The sequence below is a fragment of the Podarcis cretensis genome (genome assembly GCF_951804945.1).
Source record: "Podarcis cretensis genome assembly, chromosome: 11".
In the NCBI taxonomy this organism is placed as follows: Eukaryota; Metazoa; Chordata; class Lepidosauria; order Squamata; family Lacertidae; genus Podarcis; species Podarcis cretensis.
This window is the reverse complement of record NC_137180.1, coordinates 41,890,921-41,916,171: the sequence shown is the minus strand read 5'-3', so window position 1 is coordinate 41,916,171 and position 25,251 is coordinate 41,890,921. Positions and strand designations below refer to the sequence as shown.

The window sequence follows — 25,251 nt, the reverse complement described above, 5'->3', positions numbered from 1 at the left end:
TTTATCCACGCAGCCCCTAGAAATTATGTTACAGTACATGCTGAACTTGTGTCAACATGTTTACCTAATGTATTGGGTATCAGGCCTGATGTTTGCTCTATTTATAGCAGCCTTGTTATTGAAGTGAAAGTCATAAACAGAGCTTTCACATTTAAAACAAAAAAATATTTGAAGGTAGGAGGAAAAAGTGAAAAGAAAAAATCACAATCAGCATTTATTTCTCTAAAGCAAGTTTGTACTTTGCACTTTGTATGGTTCCTATCCATTCTGAAAGACACTCAAATGTCCCACAAGAGAGCACCAGAGTTTCATTATGTTATACCAACCTATTCTTTTAGGGATCAGATCCAACAAACATTTTAGAGCTCCTCCTGATGTTCTTTATCCACACTAGCCACTGAACCTAACAGCAGGTGTAGATAAAAATATGTTAGATAAAAACGCCCCATTCCCACACTACATTCCTGCCACATTCCCACATTTATTATCTTTACCCCCCCCCCCAGTAAGAGACACACAGCTGGCTGTCCATGAAACACACAATACTTTTTAAAAAGGCCTTTTAAAGTCCTTCTGCCAATCAAACATTTCCTCCTATTTCAAACAACGACGTATTTGTCAAAGGTCTGCTACCCATTTCTAGAGGTGCAGCAAAGTTTATGGATAATCCTTGAGTAGAGATATTGTGCTGGAAAGAGGTGATTACATTTCTTAGCCATCACAGCTCAGAGGAAAATTAATTGAAATGTCACTTGCATTTTTGTAACATCGAGGCAAACTGCCTTGCAGCAAGGGATTGTTTTCTTCAAGGTTTCAGATATTCCAGACACTTGCCAATAAAACCAAGGATCCTTCTAGGGGGTGAGCACAATTTTAATTAAAGCAAAGCAGTTTCCAAGGAGGTGGAGTGAAGTAGAAAACATTGCAGTCTAAATCAGAGCTATCATGCTCAAATGGCTTACTGGGCCAAGCTGCTCACCGGGTACATCCACAAGGCTCTACAATCGTCATTTTGCACCAAACTCCTCTGCGCTCGTTGTGATGAGGAAAGGCACCAGCAATGTGACTGCTGCCAAACTACACCTTGCTTACCCAAATCCTTTCACCCACAAAACTGTCAGCCTCCCTCACCGGAGCCTCACCTACGCCCCTCAGCTGAACTCCTCTTCAACTGAGCCTCCTTCTCACAAGCCACTGCTGGACCTCCAAAATCCTCTCACATGCCAGAGGCCACTAGCACTTTCAACTGCATCCAAAAAGTGTCAAGAGATGGCACTTTATCTACATACCTTGAGGTTTGCATTGCTAATTTAAATGGAATAGAGGAGACATATCTAGACATAAGCCCACGATGAGGTGAGCTCCCGTTGCTCGGTCCCTGCTCCTGCCAACCTAGCAGTTTGAAAGCACGTCAAAGTGCAAGTAGATAAATAGGTACCACTCCAGCGGGAAGGTAAACAGTGTTTCCGTGTGCTGCTCTGGTTCGCCAGAAACGGCTTAGTCATGCTGACCACATGACCCGGAAGCTGTACGCCGGCTCCCTCAGCCAATAAAGCGAGATGAGTGCCGCAACCCCAGAGTCGGCCACGACTGGACCTAATGGTCAGGGGTCCCTTTACCTTTATCTGGACATAAGAAAGTGCCCAAAAGGAATCAGACCATTGTCTCCCTCTAGCTCACACTGACAGGCAGCAGCTCTCTAGGGGAAGACTGAAGACATTTCCAGACTACCTGGAGATGATGGGCATTGCACCTGTATGCAAAGCAGGTGCTGCTCAACTGAGCTATGACCTTTCTCCCAGGTATGGAGGTATAGTAATCAGCGGTGTAGTGGGAGAGGAATGCAAGGGAGCGCAGTTCTGAAACTTATTTGATTATACCTAGTCCCTTTTTTAAAAAAAAAAAATGTTTAGGAGTACTCTCATTTTGATTCAAGAAAATCACCATTTCAAATTGGGAAAAATAAATACAGTAAATGGACGAGAGTACAAAGATTCACAAAATGTTTAGGGGTATGCTTACCCCTGTGTCCCCCCAGAAAAAAGCACTGATTATACCTCAGCTCAATATTTATGCCTGAGAAGCAAGTTCCATCCAGTTCAGTGGGACTTAAAGCTTTGTACAAGTGCGTAAAGTTGCAGTCCTGAACCACAAGCCTATCTATGCATGCTTACTTGGCTGTTATTAGGAGTATGTGCATAGCAAGAAAAAGTAAATCCAAGGTTTTGAACACCACAACAGACTATGTGGTGCAAGAACTGGGTGTCACTGCTAAAAAATTTTCAAGATAAACATTATTATGCAGCCTACTCCTTAAGAACTGGAAAATTTGCAATACAATTTTGTTTTCCACAAATGCACAAAGTTATTTATACTTTTATACTCCAACAGCAGTGGAGAAGCTGGGAAGTAGCTATAAAACACTGTGGAAAAAGCAGTGGGGACAAAAGAAATATTGGAAAATACTTAGATAAGATTAAAGGAATGTTCTGATAAGAACCCAGCGGAGAAGAAATAATTGGTGAAAAGGAGGAGGAGTCCACCCCTGGCGGTAAGGTGAAAAAAGAGTATAGCGAGACGCTGGGAGAGAGGAAACAAGAAGAAGAAACAAGCCGCCAAGTGAGTGTGGTGGAAAGACCTCAGACACAAAGTATAAAGAGTCGGAGGCAAGGTAACAGTAGTGTAACAGTGAAACTATTAAATGGACTAGAGAGAGGGGAAAAAGACTTTTCTGTTTCATCGGGACGGAGTGCGCTATAGCCAGCGCGGGTTTCGGTGGAGGATTTCTGCTTTTAAATCTCAGGTTTAAATCTCAGGTTTGGGGAGAGTTGGGACTTAAACGGAGTGTGGAATATAGGCACCCTCTCAGCACTCTGTGAGACTGTGTTTAAAGACTGTGAGACTGTGTTCAAAGACAGGGACTGTGAGACTGTGAAAGATCGCCATATTGAGCAAGTTAAAGGGGAACCGCCTTCGTCATCCCAATCTGATACGTTTTTTCGATCTTCAGAGATGGCTGCGACTCTCTTCGGGATTTAAAGAGACATACACCCCGGGACTTAAAGTTAAAGAATACGTCTTCGCAGGACCCTGCCCACGAATTTGGGAATCCCCTGAATTTGGAAGTGCCTTTGGTGGTTCAGGTGTCTATTATATTTAACCATAAGACTTTGGGGATTTAAATACGTGTCTTGATTTAGGTACAGTTAAAATTGTATTATCATTATTTGATCTCAAATAAGGGTTAACTCTTGCAGTGTACCAATTTAGTTAATTTTGGACCCTTGTTGTAATATCTGAGAGACGTTAGCTTTGTTACCTCTATACCTTATCCCTACAGTATATTAGGAGGAATTAATCTTAAATATACAAATGCCGAACGGTTCTAAGAAGGGTGTGGTAACACCAGGGGAAAGGAGGCCTTCAAGACAAGAAGAGGGGAAGGAGGCAAGAGAAATTAGAGATTATGATAGTTTGATGGCTGAAATAAGAAAGGAATTTAAAAATAATGAACAGTATATCGAAAGAAAATTGATAGAGGTACAAGATACTTTAGATAAGAAACTGGAGGGAGTGGTGGGGGAATTGATAGGAAAAGTTAAAGATCTCTCGGTAAGAACTAAGGCTTTGGAGGACTCAGTGAAAAGGGTGCAAAAGGATACGAAAGACAGCAAGAAAGAGATGGACAGGATTAGACTAGAAGTTAAAGAGATAGGAGCGACACAGGAAGAGTTGTTGGATAACATGGCTATGATGCAGATGCGACAAAATCAATCTAATCTAAAATTTAGAGGAATATCAGAGGATTCAAATGAGAATATTCGAGTTAAAGTGGTGAAAGAGCTGGCAAGATGGTTAGATAGAAAAGAAGAAGAGATAAACCATTCCTTGGTAAACATATTCCGAATAAGAATAAAATCGACCAAAGCCAGAGGGAAAAAACTGCCAGGAGATGTAATAGCCATGTTTAATTCATTGGAGATAAGAAATGAAATTTTGAAACAGAACTACGTTAAAAGGTTATATATTGAAGAAAACCCAATTATTATTTATAAAGAGATTCCTTCGAGATTTCTTCGAAGGAGGGACCCATATAAAAAATTAACAAATCAATTGAAGAAAAATGGGATCTTGTACAGATGGGAGTTTCCGGAAGGTATCTCATTTTATTTCAAGGAAAAAAAGTTTAAACTGTCTACCATTTCAGAACTTCAAAAATTTGCAAGGAGATACGAGAAGGACCTGGGGAAAATGATGGGGGAGGAGGAGGTGGAGAACCAGCAGGGGGAAGAAAGGGGGGGAGTGAAGAAGAAGAAAGAGAGGAGAGTTCAATAGGAGAAAGAGAAGAACTAGAGAAAGGAGACAAAGAACAGTAGATTGTGTATAGGCCTGATAAGTTAATTAATATTACATAACAGATGGCGTTAAAAATACTAAACTGGAATGTGAATGGGCTGAACAATAAAAATAAAAGGAACCAGATTACACATGTACTATTGAAAAAGAACTGTGATTTAATATGTCTCCAAGAGACGCATATAATAAATAAGCATAAGAGATTATTAAGCAATAAGAGACTGGGACTAGATTTTGTGACATCAGATAGGGTGAAGAAAAGAGGGGTGGTAATTTATATAAAGGAAAAATATGACCCACAACTATTGTATAAAGATGATCAAGGGAGAGTAGTCATAGTTCAGATGGTGTTTCAGGGAGAAAAAATAATTGTTGTGGGAATATATGCTCCAAATGATAAAAAATCCGCCTTCTATTCTGAATTAGGAGACAAATTGATGGAATGGATGGACCAAAAAATGATATTAATGGGAGACTTTAATGGGGTGGTGTCTCCAAGCTTAGATAAGTCAATAAAAAAACAAGAGAAGAAGGAAGGTAAATTACCGCGATCTTTTTTTGATATGGTAAATAACCTGGGATTAATTGATGCTTGGAGACTCAAAAACCCCACTATAAAACAATATACTTTCTTCTCAAATCCAAATCAAAGTTGGGGGAGAATAGATAGCATTTGGATTTCGAAGGAACTGACTCAGAATTTAACTAAATCGGAAATTCTTTCACGAACTATATCTGATCACAATGCGGTTTCCATTGAGTTAAAAGGTAAGGATATCAAAACAGCCAGATGGAGAATGAATGAATTTTTATTTAATGACCAGAAGATTGTGAATAAGGCAATAGAGACAATAGAAGATTATTTTAAATGGAATTTAAATGGGGAAACTGCTATAGAGACGGTGTGGGACGCAGGAAAGGCAGTTATGAGGGGCTTTCTAATACAGAAAAATAGTCAAGTAAGAAAAGAAAAAGAGACAAAGAAGGAACAGATCCTAACACAGATTATGGAAAATGAAAGAAAGTTAACTATCAACCCCAGTGAGGAGACCTCGAAGCAGAATATAAAGATACTACAAGCTAAATTTTCTACAATAATTGACCAAGAGGTAGAATGGAAAATTAAAATGATGAATCAGAGGACGTTTGAATCTGCAAATAAGATAGGTAAATATTTGGCGTGGCAAATAAGAGAAAGAAGAAAACAAAACACGATTAGTAAGATAAGGGAAGGAGAAAGGATTGTGGAAGAACCAAAAGAAATAAGAAAGATATTCCAAAAATATTATAAGGATTTATATAAAAGAGGAAAGGAAACAAAACAAGAAATAGACTGCTTTTTGCAAGAACATCACCTAAAACAAATTTCAAAAGAAGAAAAAGAGATATTAGACCAGACAATTACTCAAGGAGAGATAAAGAAGGCCATTAAAAAGATGAAAAGTGGGAAAGTGCCAGGGCCAGATGGCCTTTCGGCCAAATATTACAAAACGCTAAGTAACCAAATATCCCCAGTGTTAGGAGAAGTGATGAATAATATATTAAAGGAAGGAAGGATCCCGAATACCTGGAAGGAAGCATATATTACCTTGATTCCTAAAAAAGATGCAGATACCTTGGAAGTGAAAAATTATAGGCCAATTTCATTATTACCGTAAATTTCGCTCCATAACACGCAGATTTTTCCTCCTAGAAAGTAAGGGGAAATGTCTGTGCGTGTTATGGAGCGAATGCCTACAGATGGCGGGGGAATCTGCTGTAGTTGTGAGCAGTTCGTGGCTCGCTTTGAAACAGCAAAGCGGGTGTAAGCGGCTCCTGTCAGCGAGCCGAGCTGGGGAGGAGGGAGAGAAGCAGAGCGGGCTTGGCTGCTTTAAAACAACCCCGTCCTCTATGTTCCTCTCTCCTCCCCATTGAGCTGCTAAGTAGCAGCAAAGCTTTTCAGCCAGCCTAGCCGGGAGGAGGGAGAGAAGCAGAGCGGGGTTGGCTGCTTTAAAACAACCCCATGCTCTCTGTCCCTGCCTGCAGTTTTTTGCTGTCCGATTTTGGATTAGCCACTGTAGGGGCTGTGTGTGTGTGTGCTTGAGCTATCGTTCCCCTCCTCCTGCTTCCCGTTCACTCTCCCTGCGCCCCTCCGACTTTAGAATTGACACTCTGTGTGTCTGTGTGTGAGAGAGGGCTCCTTCTCCTCCTCCTGCTTCCCCTTCGCTCTCCCTGCGCCCCTGCGCTCTCCCTCCGACTTTAGAATTGACACTCTGTGTGTCTGTGTGTGTGAGAGAGGGCTCCTTCTCCTCCTCCTGCTTCCCGTTCACTCTCCCTGGCTCTCCCTCCGACTTTAGAATTGACACTCTGTGTGTCTGTGTGTGTGTGCTTGAGCTATCGTTCTCCTCCTCCTGCTTCCCCTTCGCTCTCCCTGCGCCCCTGCGCTCTCCCTCTGACTTTAGAATTGACACTCTGTGTGTCTGTGTGTGTGAGAGAGGGCTCCTTCTCCTCCTCCTGCTTCCCGTTCACTCTCCCTGCCCTCTCCCTCCGACTTTAGAATTGACACTCTGTGTGTCTCTCTCTGTGTGTGAGAGGGCTCCTTCTCCTCCTCCTGCTTCCCGTTCACTCCCCCAGCGCCCCTGCGACTTCCAGTGCCCTGCGACTTTAGGGCCGGTTCTCTCTCTGCGTGTGTGTGTGTTTTGACCTCACTGCGCCTGTTGGGGGAGAGTGTTGGTCGCAATTTTTCTTGATTTGTCTCAGAGTGGTTACTATCATGGTTTCCTTGCCGGGGAGGAGGGAGAGACGCAGAGCCTGCTTGTTCTAAAGGAGCAAAGCCGGAGAGGAGCCTCTCCTGCATTATTAGCAGCATCCTTCTCCACACCCCCCACGCGTGTTCCTTGTCTCTTGAGTTCTTTTCCTTCCCTCCCCACTTAAAACGTGGTTACAAACCACGGATCCACATGGATCCTCAGGATTTTTGCACTAGGTCACTCCAAATTCACCATCAGATCACATAGCATATCCATGGCTACAGCCTGCACCAAAAAACACACGCACCCACTGTTTCATGGGGCCGCAATGGCGCAAAAATGTGGTTACAAAGCATGGATCCACATGGATCCTGAAGATTTTTGCATTGGGCTACCCCAAACTCACCATCAGATCACATGTCTGTGGCCACAGCATGAACCACAAAAATCATACATCCACTGTTTCGTTTAGAATATTTTTTTCTTGTTTTCCTCCTCTAAAAACTATGTGCGTGTTATGGTCAGGTGCGTGTTATAGAGCGAAAAATACGGTAAATAATGATTACAAGCTATTTGCAGATATAATGGCAGAAAGATTAAAAAAGGTCCTGAACAATAAAATACATAAAGATCAAACGGGCTTCCTCCCAGGGAGACAATTAAGGGAAAATGTAAGGAACTTGATAGATATTATTGAATATTTGGATATGAGTATAGATAGACAAGCGGCCTTGGTGTTTATAGACGCTGAAAAGGCGTTTGATAATATCTCGTGGGATTTCTTGAAGAAAAGTCTGGAAACGATGGGAATGGGAGAGAAATTTAGAAAAGGCATAGAAGCAATATATAAGGAACAGAAGGCAAAGTTGGTAATAAATAACACCACAACAGAATACTTTAGTATATATAAAGGAACTAGACAGGGCTGCCCCCTGTCTCCTCTATTGTTTATAACAGTATTAGAAATACTGAGCGAGAGACTAAGGGGGGCAACAGAAGTTAAAGGAGTCAAGGTAGGAAAGAGGGAATATAAAATCAAGGCCTTTGCAGATGACATTGTATTAACCTTAGAAGACCCAAAAAATAGCGTAAAAGAAGCTTTACAAAAAATTGACGAATTTGGAGCCGTGGCAGGACTTAAGGTAAATAAAAATAAAACCAAAATGTTGGTCAAAAATTTAACAAAGGAAGAAATGATAGATTTAGAACAAAGGACGGAAATTGCGGTAGCTAAGAAAGTGAAATATCTTGGAATATGGGTCACAGCTAAGAACATAAATTTATATAAGGATAATTATGATGTCACCTGGAGGAGTATAAAGAAAGACATGGAAATTTGGGGGAGGATGAAACTCTCCTTTTTGGGGAGGATAGCTGTTGTTAAAATGAATATTCTGCCTAGAATGCTATTTCTATTTCAAACTATCCCCATACTTAAAGGCTTAAAACAATGTAAAGAGTGGCAGAGAGCCTTGGCGAAATATATTTGGCAGGGGAAAAGGCCACGGATAAAAATGAAAATTTTGATAGATAAAAAAGAAAGAGGGGGCTTTTCTCTCCCGGACCTAATTCCATACTATGAAGCGGCTTGCATACTCTGGTTAAAAGATTGGATAAAACTGGAGAATAGAGACCTATTGGACCTGGAAGGTTTTAATAATTGGTACGGATGGCATTCGTACCTTTGGTATGGGAAAGTGAAGGTCCACAAGAGCTTTTTAAACCATATTTTTAGGGGACCAATATACCAAGCATGGGAAAGGAATAAAAACCTCCTTGAAAGAAAGACTCCCTGGTGGATTTCACCAATAGAGGTTCTAACGGTCAAGAAAACAAACATGGAGGAGAAAAACGCCACCTATGAAGAAATGTTAAGAAAAACAGACCAGGGGCCCAAACTCAGACCTTATGAAGAGATAAAAAGCTTATTCACTGGTTGGTTGCAATACCACCAGGTGAATGATTTGTTAAAAGAGGATAAGAAGAAGTTGGGTTTTGATGATAAAAAATCAAAATTTAACATAGAAGTAGTAGAAGGCAAAAACAAAACCCTATCCAGAATTTATGATATACTATTAGAGTGGTATACAAAGGACGAGGAGGTGAAGGAGGCAATGATTAAATGGGCAATTGACTTTGGTTATAACATCGATTTCGAAAGGTGGTTGGAAGTGTGGAATTGTAACATAAAGTTTACAGCATGTATGGCACTGAGAGAAAATGTTTGGAAGATGTTATATAGGTGGTACCACACCCCTGTGAAATTGGCCAAAATGTATAGATTAAAGGATAAGAAATGCTGGAAGTGTGGTGAGGTGGAGGATGATCTATATCATTTATGGTGGACATGTAAAAAGGTGAAAGGCTTTTGGGAATCACTTTATAATGAGCTTAAAAAAATACTTAAGTACACTTTTCCCAAAAGACCTGAAGCCTTTTTGCTGGGAATGACGGGCAAAGAAATCAAAAAGGAAGACAAGACGATATTCCTCTATGCCACCACAGCAGCGAGAATTATGTTGGCACAATACTGGAAGGTGGAAACCATCCCCAGCATAAATGACTGGCAGATTAAAATGGTAAATTATGCTGAGCTTGATAAATTAACAGGTAAAATAAGAGATCAAGATGAACAGAAATTTCTGAAAAATTGGAGTAAATACTGGAACTATATTGGAATAAATGTCTAATGTGAACTGGCGGGGTTAGAACAATACTACCAGCGAGTGAATTTAGGATTATAGATTAAAAATCAAATACGTAATGGAAGTAGATATTCAATACTTACCAAAAGGGTGGAAGGGAGTCTAGGGTGTTTTTCTTTTCTTTTCTTTTCTTTTTTCTTTTCTTTTCTTTTTTTTGCACGATGTAGCTAAATTATTTTCTTTGTATAGTTGGAAAAAGGAAAAAGTTGGCTTGTATATCTCTGTTGTAGTGACCCCTTTTTTGTAATCTTTTCTGTATATATATATATATATATATTTTCTTTTTTATATGTCTGTTTTGTGTACAACTTTAATAAAAATGTATTCGGGGAAAAAAAAGAACTGGAAAATTTGCAATACAATTTTGTTTTCCACAAATGCACAAAGTTATTTATACTTTCCTGCCCTAGTTTGGATTCCACCTTGCACAGGGATTCCCTCCTCCCCTTCCTGGTTTGTACAATTATAGCTTGCTGTGAAATGTGAATTGGGAAAATTCTGGTTTTCACTCACTAGGAATAAACAGCCTCTAAAGCATAAAACTGGAAACCATGGTTTGAATGTGGTTTGCAAAGCATGGTTTGGAAACAATCTTGGTTAGTCCTCATTATAGTTTCCCAATTTGAATGCCACAGCAAACTATGGTTACACAAACCGGAAAGGGAAGGGGGGGATCCCTGTCTGAGAGGGGATGAGACAGTGCCTGAGCCAACGAAATATTCCCAATCAGGAACCGTGTAGTCTGAACTGAGTATTTGTCTTGTTTTCTTCCACCGGAAATGCAATATAAATAGAGTACTTGTTTCTGTAAATAGTTTTTTGTGCTTAACTTTGCATACATACAGATTTTCTCCCTCTGACTGTGAAGTTTTCACATATTCTGTTTTAAGTGCAATTCTGATACCTATACCTTAGTACCACAGCTGGCACAAAGCGGATTGTTTCCATACAAATTCTTCAAGAAATCACAATAAGCAATAAGCGGTGGAGTAATGATGGAAAAAGCAACCTGTAATTTAAATAACATAAGGTCTGCAATATGAAAATATGTACTAATTAGGTATTAGTTAAACTTAGGAATGAAACAGCGCTACTGAAACAAACCAAAGGCTTGCCTAATCCATAGTAGGCAAACAGAAGTCTACATATCCTCTAACATTTCTCCAATGAAAGCAGAGACATCCTATTCCATAATAATTATAATTTTGTTATTTATACCCTGCCTATCTGACTGGGTTGCCCCAGCCACTCTGGGTGGCTTCCAACATACAAAAGCATAATAAAACATTAAACATTTTTTAAAAAACTTTTCTATACAAGGCTGCCTTCAGATGTCTTCCCAAGGTTGTATAGTCACTTATCTCTTTGGCTCATGGGTCACATAACTCCATAACCTCCAACATATTTCCGATGAAAATAGGGACATCCTACCATACCCTCCAATATTTCTTTGATAATAGGGGTGTTCTGAGGAAAAGCAGGACATTCTGGTATCAAATCAGAAACTGGGACAACTTCTGCAAATCCAGGACCATCCCTGGAAAAAAGGGAGACTTGGCCGGTCTGAGTCTATGGAATGAGAAACCCATGAGAATGAAATGAGCCCTCTGGAGAGGGTCTTCTAGCAACTCTCAAGGATATGACCGCTATCAGTTGGGAAATGAAATAAGGCCACCACTGCCACTGCTCCAAAGATAGTGTTTTCTATTGATTGGGAGACTCTTTGAGAACAAGGAAATATAGAAAATTCTAAATTCTAGCACTTTAAAAAAAGCTGCCTGAAAAGAACCTTTTAGCTTTCAGATTGCTAATGGCAGTTGAGTCCATAGAGAGGGGGCAAAGGACCAAAATTAATCTGAAGCAGGCAGATTGTTTAAGTCCATTAGTTACATCTGTGGCTCAGAGCAGCTGGAAAATGGATTGTTAAGATGCCAGAAGAAAACAGCCCTCCCTCCAAAAAAGGAACTTGGAGGAGAAGGAGTGAACATGAATTGGCCTGCTCAGTTTACAGTAAGCATCCTGGGAGGGAAGAGTATGATTGGAGAGGGATTTGCTGTTAGGTTCAAAGCTCCTTCCCTCCACTTCAAAACAAATAATCCTGTCTCCAGAACTAGCCCTCTTAAAGCATTCTCTATACAAGTTAACAAAACACAAGGCATTGTGGTGGTGGTAACTATGCTTTTCACTGTTCTAAAACATGCATCTTAAAAAAGCAGAGACATCACCTTGCCAACAAAGGTCTGTATAGTTAAAGCTATGGTTTTCCCAGTAGTGATGTATGGAAGTGAGAGCTGGACCATAAAGAAGGCTGATCGCCGAAGAATTGTTGCATTTGAATTATGGTGCTGGAGGAGACTCTTGAGAGTCCCATGGACTGCAAGAAGAACAAACCTATACATTCTGAAGGAAATCAGCCCTGAGTGCTCACTGGAAGGACAGATCCTGAAGCTGAGGCTCCAATACTTTGGCCACCTCATGAGAAGAGAAGACTCCCTGGAAAAGACCCTGATGTTGGGAAAGATGGAGGGCACAAGGAGAAGGGGACGACAGAGGATGAGATGGTTGAACAGTGTTCTTGAAGCTACCAGCATGAGTTTGACCAAACTGCGGGAGGCAGTGGAAGACAGGAGTGCCTGGCGTGCTCTGGTCCATGGGGTCACGAAGAGTCGGACACAACTAAATGACTAAACAACAACAACAACAAAACATGCAGGGAGCCTCTAGAGGGGGAGGAGGGGGAGGAGGTGTGGTGTAGTGGTTAGAGTGTTGGATTTCACCCTGGGAGACTAGGGTTCAAATCCCCATCCAGCCATGAAATTCACTGAGTGGCCTTGGGCCTGCCGCTGCCTCTCAGCCTAACCTCACAGGGTTGTTATGAGGAAGGGGAGAACCTCATACGCCACCTCGAGCAACTTGGAGGAAATGGTGGGATATAAATGAAATCAACAATAAATAAAAATAATACAAGATTAGGAGGCTACCCTCTTCACAACTCGTGGAGGTGATCAGCAGTACTCTGAGCGGGTGGAGCCTCCCACAGTTATCTCACCATAAAATACTCACATTTGGGGCTGGCAACCCTCTAATAAATACACAGTTCAGCAGGCAATGACCTCAGAGCGCAGGGAGAGGAAATTGTGTCCTCCATCCCTCTCCCCTAAGGCCTGAATAGCGCTACAAGGCTCTCTTTCCAGGCTGACTGGGGCCATGAGAAATAAACCCTTCTTTCAGAGTGGGGATGCCCAGCAACATTTTGCTGCAGTTCCCACTTTTTCAGTATGAGAACGAGTGCCAGTATCTCTTGCCATTGAGTTTAGCAAGGCTTTTATGCATTGTAAGATGCAAGGCTTGATGCTCTTTTGCTTACTCTCGAATCTCTTTTCAAGTAACAGAATACCCCAGAGCAAAAGAGGAAAGAAGATCAGCTCCGAAAGCCAACTATTGTGATATGTTAATTTTTAGAAGTTTATTGATACTGACACTGTCATTAGATATTTCAGTGACGTGGAGAGAACTGTGAGTTGACGAAGGCAATGTTCTTGGGTTACAGGGAAGCAAAATATTCTGCCACAGATCTCAAAACATAACCCAAAGGATGAATGAAAGAAAAGAGTCTACAAAATTATATAAAAGTTCCAGTTCCTGCATCTCATTTTCAGCCATGAAGTACACTTAATAATTTGTCTATTTGCAGTTAATGAAATACAGTTATCTCTAAATTCTGCACTATGTCCACACCATGCCTAAGCAACACCTCTGGTAAAGTCTGAAAACCTAAGAAAACCCAAATATACGCGATAGACTGTTAAGGATAAAATTCAAATTTGAATAGGAATGGTGATTTAACACTATAATCTCTGGAGAGGAGAAAGCCTGGATTATTGGTCCAGAGGGCATCTTCTAACTATGCCTACCATATTCTGTATTTTCTTCAAGTAGTCCAATGAAATGTAGATTAGTCTCTCCCCAGCCTGCTTTATCCTCATGACAACCCTGTGAGGTAGGCTAGGCTGAGAGACTATATCCGGCTCAAGATTCACCCAGTGAGCTTCATGGCCAAATGGATATTGACCCTCAGTCATATGCCAACTATACTATACTACACTATGCTGTCTTTGCAATTTCTCAATAGTTGCATTAATTAATATACACTCTGAGCTGAGTCCAGGGATCCCGGCATGCAGCACCAGGGGGCATGCTTGCTGCTACATGCCAGGTTTTTCTAGCCAGTCAGCACTCCTGGGTAGCTCTCTCTTCCCTCAACCCTGCCATCCAAACAATTGAGTGATGCTATCACAGCTAAAAGCACCAAACAAACTGACAAGCTGTAATCCAGCAATGAGAAATCTGCACAGATTTGGGTGATGTTTGCTTTTTACTTTTTTTCTTTCTGTATAGAACCCATTTCAATAAGTGCTTTCCATATTGCGCATTATTCCTGGACTGGGATAAATACAGTGGTATCTCGGGTTAAGAAATTAATTCGTTCCGGAGGTCCATTCTTAACCTGAAACTGTTCTTAACCTGAGGTACCACTTTAGCTAATGGGGCCTCCTGCTGCCGCCATCGCACAATTTCTGTTCTCATCCTGAAGCAAAGTTCTTAACCCGAGGTACTATTTCTGGGTTAGCAGAGTCTGTAACCTGAAGCGTCTGTAACCTGAAGTGTCTGTAACCCAAGATACCACTGTACACAGGATTTTTCTGTATCTAAACACACATCAGCCAGCATATTTTCTGAAATAAATCATTTTCATGAAAGTGAAAAGCCTGTCTGACAGTGTAGAAAAAAGGGAGGGGGGAGAAACACCCTACTCTGTCATACCTGCAATAAACAAGAACTGATATTATATATATTTAATTTGAATTTGTTTTGCTAAATCATGGAAGAAGAACAATAAGCCAAGGAAAAAGTAATTATGTATTAATACTTTTCTTTCGTCAAATAGGTTGTATTACAAAATTATAATATGCATTCATTTGGCTAATGTGTCTGGTCACAAGTAATACAAACATCTGACAGGTAAATTATCCATTTCCAACTAAGAACATAATGTTATAAATGGTTTTGGAACTGACTTTCATTATTATTATTTTGTACTTGAGTGTAGTGGTACGTGAGCTGCATTTGTGTAATAATATTTATAATGTGTGCTTTTTGGGTGGTGGTGGGGAAATCATTTGCAGGAAAGTTAAAAACCTGCCTGATGCTGAGAAAAAACAGTAGCCCAACAGTGCAACCCAATATATAACTTCTTCTGAGTTCAGTGGGTGCCCATCATGGTATCGTCAAAACAAGAAAGGGCTATACGCATGCAAATTAAATAAAAAAAGGATAGGTAAGTAAAAAAGAAAGAAAGTTGTGTTATGCTAATGTTTCCACACACAAAAATGTGCTTCCTACAGGATTAGATGGAATTAAACCAACAAAGCAGACTGGAAAACTATCATCAATAAGCGTCTCAACAAATACCCATTAATGACACATTTTGCTATTTGGGTTCCCACCCGCATCCTAAAGAATGGCTGTAGTGCATTTTCTTTTGTTTTCTTTCACTTGCAGAACACAGGTAAAGAAAGGAATATTACTGTCCAATGTGAAAGTGCATAGTGCAATCCTAATCATGTCCTATAGGATTCCATGGGGCTTACTCCCAAGTAAGTGGAATTAGGACTTATGCACTTACTTGGAAGTAAGACACATTGCTTTCCTCAGGATAACTGTAACCAGTGCTTTTTTTTAAATTAAAAAAATGTTTAGGGGTACTCTCATTTTGACTCAAGAAAATCACCATTTTATAGTTCAAATTGGGAAAAATAAATACAGTAAATGGACAAAAATATAAAGATTCACAATCTTCAGGGGTATGCGTACCCCCAGAAAAAAAGCACTGACTGTAACCCGACAAACTTCAAAATCAATCCCAGTCTCAGAAGCACCAAATTCAATTGCTACTAAACAGCATTTGACACAGATCACTGAATAAGCAAATTCAGCAATTTGCCAGCTTCCATTTAAATGTGTTTGTTTTTTGCTTTGAAATGTTCATGCAGGTTTTCCCCATCCTAAGTTGTTAATTCAAGTGTGATGCACTTATGTCAGAGTAATCTCCTAAACTTTTAATCTGCTCGTTTAGAAGGCTAGCATTCAAAGGCTAGCATGTAAAAGACGTACCGAGTGAAATGCTTACTATGAGTGCAACTGAAATTTGATCAGAAATCCCCATTTCGCTACGTGCTGCGGGCCTGAGACAAAACTATAGATAGACGGGACTGTCAACAACATCAACCCACAGCAGGCAAGTTCAGATACCTGTACGACTTCAAGAAAAGAAACTTCTTCTTGTTGTTCCTTGGAGGGGCAGCTATTCCCAGTGGTTCCCAGACAAAGGCCATTTACAGGATGCAAACAATCCCCGGCTAATGTGCAGAGAGACCCGGCCACAGAGCTGGAGGTGCGTCACACTAATGAGAAAATTACTTGTAGCTCTCTGACGAAATGCCTTTCCTTGGGCTGTGCTTTCGGCAGTGCTGAGAGCATGCACAAGGTAGAAAGGATAACCAGGATTTCCTGCAGCGTGACACTTGCCCTGAGCAAGAACACTGGCTGCATTCAGGGACCTTATCTCATTACTGAAGGGAGAAACTCTCCTAGTAAAGCTGTTTATAAATATAGCACCGATTAGGAGGGAGCAAGTGGCGTGTTGCTGAGAAGTTACACAGAGCGCAGGAGCAAAGCACCGATGTAGCTAACAGTCCCTTTGTTCCTTACCATACACTTACACGGCCCCCATTTTCTTTCAATAACATATGAATGTGTTCAGGGTGAAATCAAGCAAAGGCAAAAAACATGCAGTGAGTATCCAGTTGGCATCTAGGCAAATATTGTTAGTATTTATTCATTACATTAAAAGAAAACCCCACACTTCCTCCAAGAAAGCAGGATGGTACGTATGGTCCCTCTCCCCATTTTATCTTCATAACAACCTTGTGAGGGAGGGAGGGTCAGTTTGAGAGATAACAACTGGCCTAAGGTCACCATCCATCAAACTTTGTGGCTGAATGGTGATATGAACCAAGCCCAAGCCTAACACTCTAATTCAGGGTTTCCCAAACTTGGGTTGCTAGCTGTTTTAGGACTACAACTCCCATCATCCCTAGCTAGCAGGACAGGGGGTCAAGGATGATAGGAATTGTAGTCCAAAACAGCTGGAGACCCCAAGTCTGGGAAACAGTGCCGTCTAATTCAACCTCTCTCAACCTTGAGTCCTTAGATGTTGTTGTACTACAACTCCCATCATTCCTAACCAGCATGACCAATGGTCAAGGATGATGGGAACTGTAATTCAAGAACATCTGGGCACCCAAGGCCGAGAAAGCAGTCTCTAATGTCTACCCACAGTGGCTCTCATTCAATAAAATTAACTCAAGCTTGCTCACATGACAGTCATTCATTACCAAGAAACCCATTCCTTCCTTCCCTGCATGTGATGCAAGGTGCACAACTCTCTCATCTGCCTGCCCGATGCTTCTCTTTAAAAGATGCATGGAAGGATTGAGGACCAGCCGCAGCTCAGTGGCAAAGTGCTCGCTTTGCACACAGAAGGTTTCAGGTTCAATCCTCAGCCTCTCCAGGTAGGGTAGAGACTGTCCTGTCTGAAACCCTGGAGAGCTGCTGCCAGTCAGTGTCTTCTTCTTCTTCTTCTTCTTCTTCTTCTTCTTCTTCTTCTTCTTCTTCTGCGATCACTCGGAGCCGAGTAAGATTGTCTTCCATAAACACGGTTTTAACAATGAGTCCATAAGTGACTGTGGAGGCCAATTCTGGACCCACACGCCCTTCCACAGTGGAGACATTGGTTTCCAGGTGGGAGTTGATCACGGTGTGGATTTGCCAAGCGTGCCTTCCTCTTAGCACGTTTCTCCCTTGCATCCTGAGTTCGAGTGTCTTCAAAGCCCATGACATCTTTGGTAAAAGCTGTTCTCCAACTGGAGCGCTCGCAGGCCAGTGTTTCCCGGTTGTCAGTGTTTATACTACATTATTTTAGATTTGCCTTGAGACAGTCTTTAAACCTCTTTTGTTGATCACCAGCATTACACTTTCCATTTTTAAGTTCGGAATAGAGTAGTTGATTTGGAAGACATCCACACAACATGACCAGTCCAACGAAGTTGATGTTGAAGAATCATTGCTTCTTCCAGTGATCTTTGCTTCTTCCAGTACTAAGCCCGACCAAGGATCTGACTCAGAATGGCAGCTTCCTGTGTGTGTGTGTGTGTGTGTGTGTGTACACCTCTCCTCAAAATATTATTTTGTATGGCCAATGGAGCTGCTTCACACCATCAGCCCAATGGCCCCCACCACATGTAAATGATTTTTAGTTGGTAAACATAGGAACCAACTGCTTCTCTCTCCACCTTAATTCTGGCTCCCCTCTCCATTTTCAAAGAGGCACTCGTTTTACGTAAGGAAGCAGCTCCTGTTCCAATGGGGCATAATGATTTGTGAGGCATCAGCCATTCCAGAGAGTGTCTCCGACATGTAGATTATTTTCAGCCCTTTTGGCAGCTTTTTCATCCAGAACCCTTTGTGCCTTTCTCTGATTACAGTGAATGACTTTGACAACTCCACTCAGCTTACTGCAAAGCTAGATACAAGAAACACTCTCCTTTTGCAAGTGATGGGGCTCTGGGATGCTTAAACCCAGTTCTTAAAGGCCCAGAGCGCATTTTCAGACACAAGTCATGGTGGGTTGGAATCAGACTGAAAGTAGGTGTGTGTGCCATGTATAAAACATCCTTCATTCAAATTGTAGCAAAACAGTGAATTAGAGGGACGGAGCTAAATAAGGAACTGATGTTATAGTCATTTGCCTTTTATTATTTTTTTTTAAAGTGTTGCAGAGTAGGCCATTAAAAGTAATTGCACTTTGAGGATTAAAATTTAGAAGTCCAAAATTGGCAACCAATTTTGAAAGGAGAAAGGCCATAGCTCAGCGGCAGAACACATGTTTGGCATGCAAAAGATTCCAAGTTTAATCCCTCGTTAAATCGATACCTGTCATGTCTAGTTAAAAGAACCAGGCAGAAGGGGATGGGAAAGATTCCTGTCTGAGACCCTGAAAAGCCACTGACGCTGGGTGACAGCATCAAAGGGACTCAGCTGATCGGCACTGACATTGAGGCACCCTCAGTTGCGCTAGGGAGTTCCTGGGGGGGAACGCCATGCAGCTGGTCTCTGTGGGAGTCACTGTCAGGAAGTCCTGCTTGCAAATGAAGAATTCACTGGGAGCTCAATTTACGCTCCTGATTGTTCCATGCCCTTACCTGCCCAACACCTGAGGTCACATGTGATGCCAGACATGGACCAGGTGGGCGTGGTTTGAGGAAAACAGCCTTGTGAGCCACTGAGGTTTTCACGTTTGAAGTTTTACTGTAGCTTTATAATTTGTTGGAAGTCGCCCAGAGTCACTGGGGCAACCCAGTCAGATGGGCGGGGTATAAACAGTATTGTTGTCATCATCATCATCATCATCATCATCAGTATACCTGAAGGAGCGTCTCCACCCCCATTCTTTAGCCCTGACATTGAGGTCCAGCTCCGAGGGCCTTCTGATGGTTCCCTCACTGCAAGAAGTGAAGCTGCTGGGAACCAGGCAGAGGGCCTTCTCAGTAGTGGTGCCCACCCTGTGAAACACCCTCCCTTCAGATGTCAAGGAAATAAACAACTATCTGACCTTAAGAAGACATCTGAAGGCAACCCTGTTTAGGAAAGTTTTTAATGCTTGATGTTTTATTGTGTTTTAATATTCTGTTGGGAAACCCAGCCAGATGGGTGGGGTATGTATGTATGTACAGTGGAACCTCGGGTTAAGAACATAATTTATTCTGGAGGTCTGTTCTTAACCTGAAACTGTTCTTAACCTGAAGCACCACTTTAGCTAATGGGGCCTCCTGCTGCCGCCGCGCCACCAGAGCACGATTTCTGTTCTCATCCTGAAGCAAAGTTCTTAACCTAAGGTACTATGTTTGGGTTAGCGGAATCTGTAACCTGAAGCATCTGTAACCTGAAGCATATGTAACCCGAGGTACCACTGTATGTATGTATGTATGTATGTATAAATAAATAAATAAATAACTACTACTACTACTACCATCATCCCTATTTTCATTGGAGAAATGTTGGAGGGTATGGGCCTGGAGATTGGAGGTTTCACCCCCTGATCTAGAGGGAAGCAAACTCCACACGTTTCCATATTTGAATGCAGCCACAATTACCACTTGAAATATTCAATGACACAGAACAAACAGGCCAATTTAAATGGGCGACAGCCCTAGTCAAGGAACTGAGACCACACCTTTAAGCACCAAGATGGAGAAACTGCTGGAGGAATACGCTTCCTCTTAAAACAGGACTTAAACCCTTGTTCTCCTCAGTGTGGTGGAGTCTCCTTCTTTGGAGGTCTTTAAGCAGAGGCTTGACAACCATATGTCAGGAGTGCTCTGATGGTGTTTCCTGCTTGGCAGGGGGTTGGACTTGATGGCCCTTGTGGTCTCTTCCAACTCTATGATTCTATGATTCTATGATTCTATGATTCTATACCTGCCTTTTGTTCTGTGGTAAATCATGCACTGCCAATAATGAGCTTCTCCTTGAGTAACGCATCTCCACACACCAGAGCTAGGCACCTGGAATTTGCAGGTGGAGCAAGGTGATTCCTTTTCTTCTTTTGAATAAAACTCAATTGTATTTTAAGTTGTTATATAACATTTCGCTGCTGCACAGGTGCTAAACAATGGTGCTTCTAATTTCAGAGAAATCTTTTTGTTTTCTAGAGACACTATTTACCTCCCAAGTCTCACAATATTAATTTCACTAATTTACATATTATCATAAAGCTAAACAGAATGAATACCAAACCAATATGAACAAAAGATTTTGCATTCAAGCCACAGTGGCTATATAATTACTATGTCAGCTATCACAACACCAATTTGCAATATATATTTGTTTTCAAAATTAATTTAGCAAGCCTCGCTAAACAATGCAAACCTTGAAAGCATCAAACAAAGTTAATTTCAATTTTTTATACCACGGCAACTGTTTCCCTTCCTGTTCCAACATGTGCTTAAATCAATTAGCACAACAAATCTCAATGTGGTGGAAGGAAAATAAAAACCTATTACCATTAAGATTATGGCCAAATAAATGTAAACCCTTTGTCTGGAATTATTTTATTTATTTATTTATTTAAGAGTATTTATCAATTGGTTAATATTTTGAAAATGGTGCACATATATTTTTTTAAAATATATCATTAAAATTCAGTCTAAAAACATTAAAACAGGCATATAAAGGATACCAAAGAGTTAAAACACAAAGTAAGGGGTTCACACACATAAAATAGTCCATTCTTTTGGATGAAGGAAAGCCTGGGCTAGCAATCAAAGACAGTATGCAAAAAAAGATGCACCAAGTGAACTGCTTTGGAGTGCAACTGAAATTTGATATGAAATCCCCCATTTCACTACGTGCTACAGGCTTGAGATGTAACTTTGCAAGATATCTGAAGCCCAGGTTCAAACAACATGCTAAGACAAATCATGGCTTAGCTCAGTGCAGTACAGTAGCAAAATGAGCCTACAAGTTCACATGAGGCCATGACGGTCTTGCTTTGCATGATATGCATACCAGGCCAGCAAGTGGTGCAAAGTCACCCGGTGAGCTTCTTGGTTGAGTGGAAATTTAAACCTGAGTCTCCCAATTCCTACTCTAACAACAAAAAAACACTGGCCTTCGTGTATACCCAAGACATACACATCTCCCCGCAAACCCATGAAGACATGCAGCTGGAATGGCCGATCTACACACAGAGTCTCACAACAACTTCATAAACAAGCTTTATCGCTGTTGCTCACTCCTGATGGTTGACAATGTTTGCTTCACGTGACATTAGCAGGCAAGCAGCATCTTTTGGCAAATGTGAGAAAGAGGGCACAACTGGTGCTCTGCATCCTATTAATGACTCCTCAAGACAAGGCTGTTTTCCCCTCTCTGTTTTTAGCTGATAGTGATCATCCAAGGACAATCCGCATCTCAAAAAACACAGAGGAAGCCTAATTTTAGTTCAGATGGAATAGAAGAGCCTTAGCAAATGATGAGCAGGCACCTTGACGTGTTTCAGGTTAAAACTTTCAAAGTGGTCTTGGTCTAAGAGGGTAAGCTACAGGACAGCAAATATTTCCTGTAACACTTTCTCTGTTGTTTTCCAGGAGGCTTCAAATACAAAAGCAGAATCGCTCTGCGACAGATTTCCTCCAGTGTGCCCTTCTAAGATGGTTTGGAGTACAACACCCATCAGTCTCATGACCACTGCAGTCCAAAAGATTGTGAGGGCACTAGGCTGGGGAAGGCTGTTCTGAACTCATAAAAGCTACAGCCATAAAATTGTTCCAAGGATTATTACAGGTTGCACACAGCTGGCCTCAGCTTGGCTCATGGGACTGATTCTCTGATGTGTAACATGCAGAGAAATTGAAAGAAACTTAAATTGACAGATTTGTCCATCCCTTCGCCAGGCAATTAAGGGAGTTCCTGTCTGATAATTGAGGTAGGAGATAGACTGAAATGTTATTTACTGAAGTTCTCACCCTGGGCCAGCAGGGGGATACTGTAGATAGTTCAGGCCCACATATGCAAATAAGGGATTGAAAGTGACGTTCAGTGATTGGATAGTTACAGAAAAAGGTTACTGTTGCATTCTAGTGGAGCTCTATATAACCAGGCTGGCTGAACCCTTCAGTTCAGTTCTGTTCTGGCCTGTGAATAAACAAGAGCTGTTTAAAGAATCGCTGTGTCATCTGATATGTTCACCCACAACTTAACATGAAATAGATGTGAGCTATCCATTTCAGCCAAGAAAAACTGGAGCTGCTTTGCCATCAAATGCTGAAGTATCGTGATCAAAAAATGTAAAACAGGGTGAAAGTTGTTAAGATCTAAAAGGAGGGATTTCGAAGCAGTCTCTTTAAGAAGCACCAGAACTCACCTTCTTCCACCTCCTGAGATCCAGTTTACTAATTCTGATTGAACAAACCAGGATGCGCCAAGATCATTAAGTACAAATGGTGGATCTCACAAATCCAAGAATCTAGCCCACCTTCTTAGGCGGGACAAACTGAAAATATCCATCAAGGATTGAGTAGAGGAAGCCCCAGTAACCACAAGGACTAATTCTAAAACACACACACACATCTGAGAGATTTTTATCCAAAGAGTTCATTACTTTGCATACATCCTAACGCCCAATATGACCCTCTAAGCATTCAAGATATGTAGACTTAGTCACGTAGAAAATGGAGCAGAATATACTGTCCTACCTGTTTGTTGCAACCAATGAAATAAATGTTTTTGAACTTACCTGAAAAGAAAAAGAAGTTTGTTATTGTTTTAGAACCAAAAACAGTTGTTCTACAGCGCATAACAGAGCAGACTTTGCTGATGCAGTTTAGTCAGCAGATTATAAACTGAGATCTCATCAGACAGCAGGGCCACTTAATCACTGTGTACATCAAAACAATTTTTCCCCAAATCAACCAATCAGCTACAGCTAAAAATATAAAGAATTCCATTTGTATGGTTTACTCATTAGCTGGGACTGATGCAAGCTAACTTGATGAAATCAGTAAGTATCTCACACAGACCAAATGCATAAAGTATAAATGAATATTAACAAGTTCACTTTGTAATATAAATATCTATCACTTATTTTTATCACATTTGCTGATGCCACAAATCCCAAGAAAGGCAACCATATTTAATTATTCAGATATCAGAAACCCTCTTGTTACTGTGAAATGGCATAAAACAAAATTCAATACATTAAAAATCTGTCCAGATCCTGTAACAAAATGAACACCAGTGAAGGCCAAAAACTAATCAAACCAGAATATAGCACTTTTGAAATAAGCTTTAGCCCACCCTTTGCCCAGCCTCCCTGGGGAGGGAGTAGAGCCATTGAGAATGACCCCCTGCATCCCTTTGTGGTCTGAAGGCAGGACAGGTTTCAACCTGCTGCATGGAAGACAAGTTGGCAATCTCTAACCTTTTAAATGTTTTACTTGTTTTCATGTATTATTTACCACTTTCAAAGCAGAAAAACAATTTATGTATATTACAAACATCCATCTAAGAGTCCATCTAGTGTTTTTAGGATCAAAACGGGCACCATGAATGGTGTTTAGAAGACATCAGGGCTGCGATTAGAAAATGAAAAATAAAACATCAAGATATTCCGCTAAGACCCATCGTTCAGCCCGGACACTGAGGTCCAGCACTGAGGGCCTTCTGGCAGTTCCCTCACTGTGAGAAGCAAAGTTACAGGGAACCAGGCAGAGGGCCTTCTCGTTAGTGGCACCTGCCCTGTGGAACGCCCTCCCATCAGATGCCAAGGAAATAAACTATATGACATTCAGAAGACATCTGAAGGCAGCCCTGTTTAGGGAAGCTTTTAATGTCTGATGTTTTATTGTATTTTTAATATTTTGTTGGAAGCCGCCCAGAGTGGCTGGGGAAACCCAGCCAAATGGGCGGGGATATAAATAATAAATTATGAGGATGACGGTGAAGATGATGCAAAGTCAGATCACTGATCCACCCAATCCAGTAACACCTATACAGCTTTCCAGGGTTTTCCATTCACAGCCCTACCTGAAGATGCCAGGGATTGAACATGAGACCTTTTGAAGGTGCCCTTCCCCTGTACATGAGTTTGAAGAAGATACAAAAGAGAATATTAGCCTGGAGAACAGATGAGTGTAACAAAGGGATACTTTTTGGTAATGGACTATGATAGGGATAGCCAACAAGGTTCTCTCCATACCTCGTTGGACCCCATTTCCCACCATCCCTGTGCACTGGTAATGCTGGCTGAGGCCGAGGGTAGCTGGGGGTTCAACAACATCTGCTGAGCACCACATTGGCTACCCTGTACTGGTATTAGGGAGATCTGGGTTGAAACCACCACTAAGCCATGGAGAGCGTTGGGTGGCCTTGAGCCAGTCACTCTCACCCAGCCTAATGCATCTCGCATGGTTGTTGTGAAGGGTAAAAGGGTGGGGTGGAGAAGCCCATATGCTGGTTCCATTCAAGGAAAGGTAAAGAAATAAACAAATGGCACAAATCAAATTATGTGTACAGTATTCAAAATCTCATTGCGAGAAACAACCAATCTGAAATTCAAATACTGCAGTACTTGTATCTTTCATTATGCAGCAGATCCATCTACAGTGGTACCTCAGGTTAAGTACTTAATTCGTTCCGGAGGTCTGTTCTTAACCTGAAACTGTTCTTAACCTGAAGCACCACTTTAGCTAATGGGGCCTCCCGCTGCTGCCGCGCCGCATGAGCACAATTTCTGTTCTCATCCTGAAGCAAAGTTCTTAACCCAAGGTACTATTTCTGGG

At 41.4% G+C, this 25,251-nt stretch overlaps 1 protein-coding gene across 7 annotated transcripts in view; it reads right to left on the bottom strand.

Annotated features, from left to right (window-relative positions):
• PDE4D (phosphodiesterase 4D) overlaps positions 1-25,251 on the bottom strand; it is a 645,912-nt gene that overhangs the window by 167,932 nt on the left and 452,729 nt on the right. Inside the window, exon 1 of one of the 7 annotated variants that reach the window (XM_079995476.1) lies at positions 16,103-16,250. The exons of the other annotated variants lie outside the window; for them this stretch is intronic. Within the exon in view, the coding sequence (XP_079851602.1) occupies positions 16,103-16,185 (83 nt within the window). The 5' untranslated portion in view covers positions 16,186-16,250. Of the gene's footprint in view, positions 1-16,102; positions 16,251-25,251 lie in introns of those variants that run through there. 7 annotated transcript variants of the gene reach the window in all.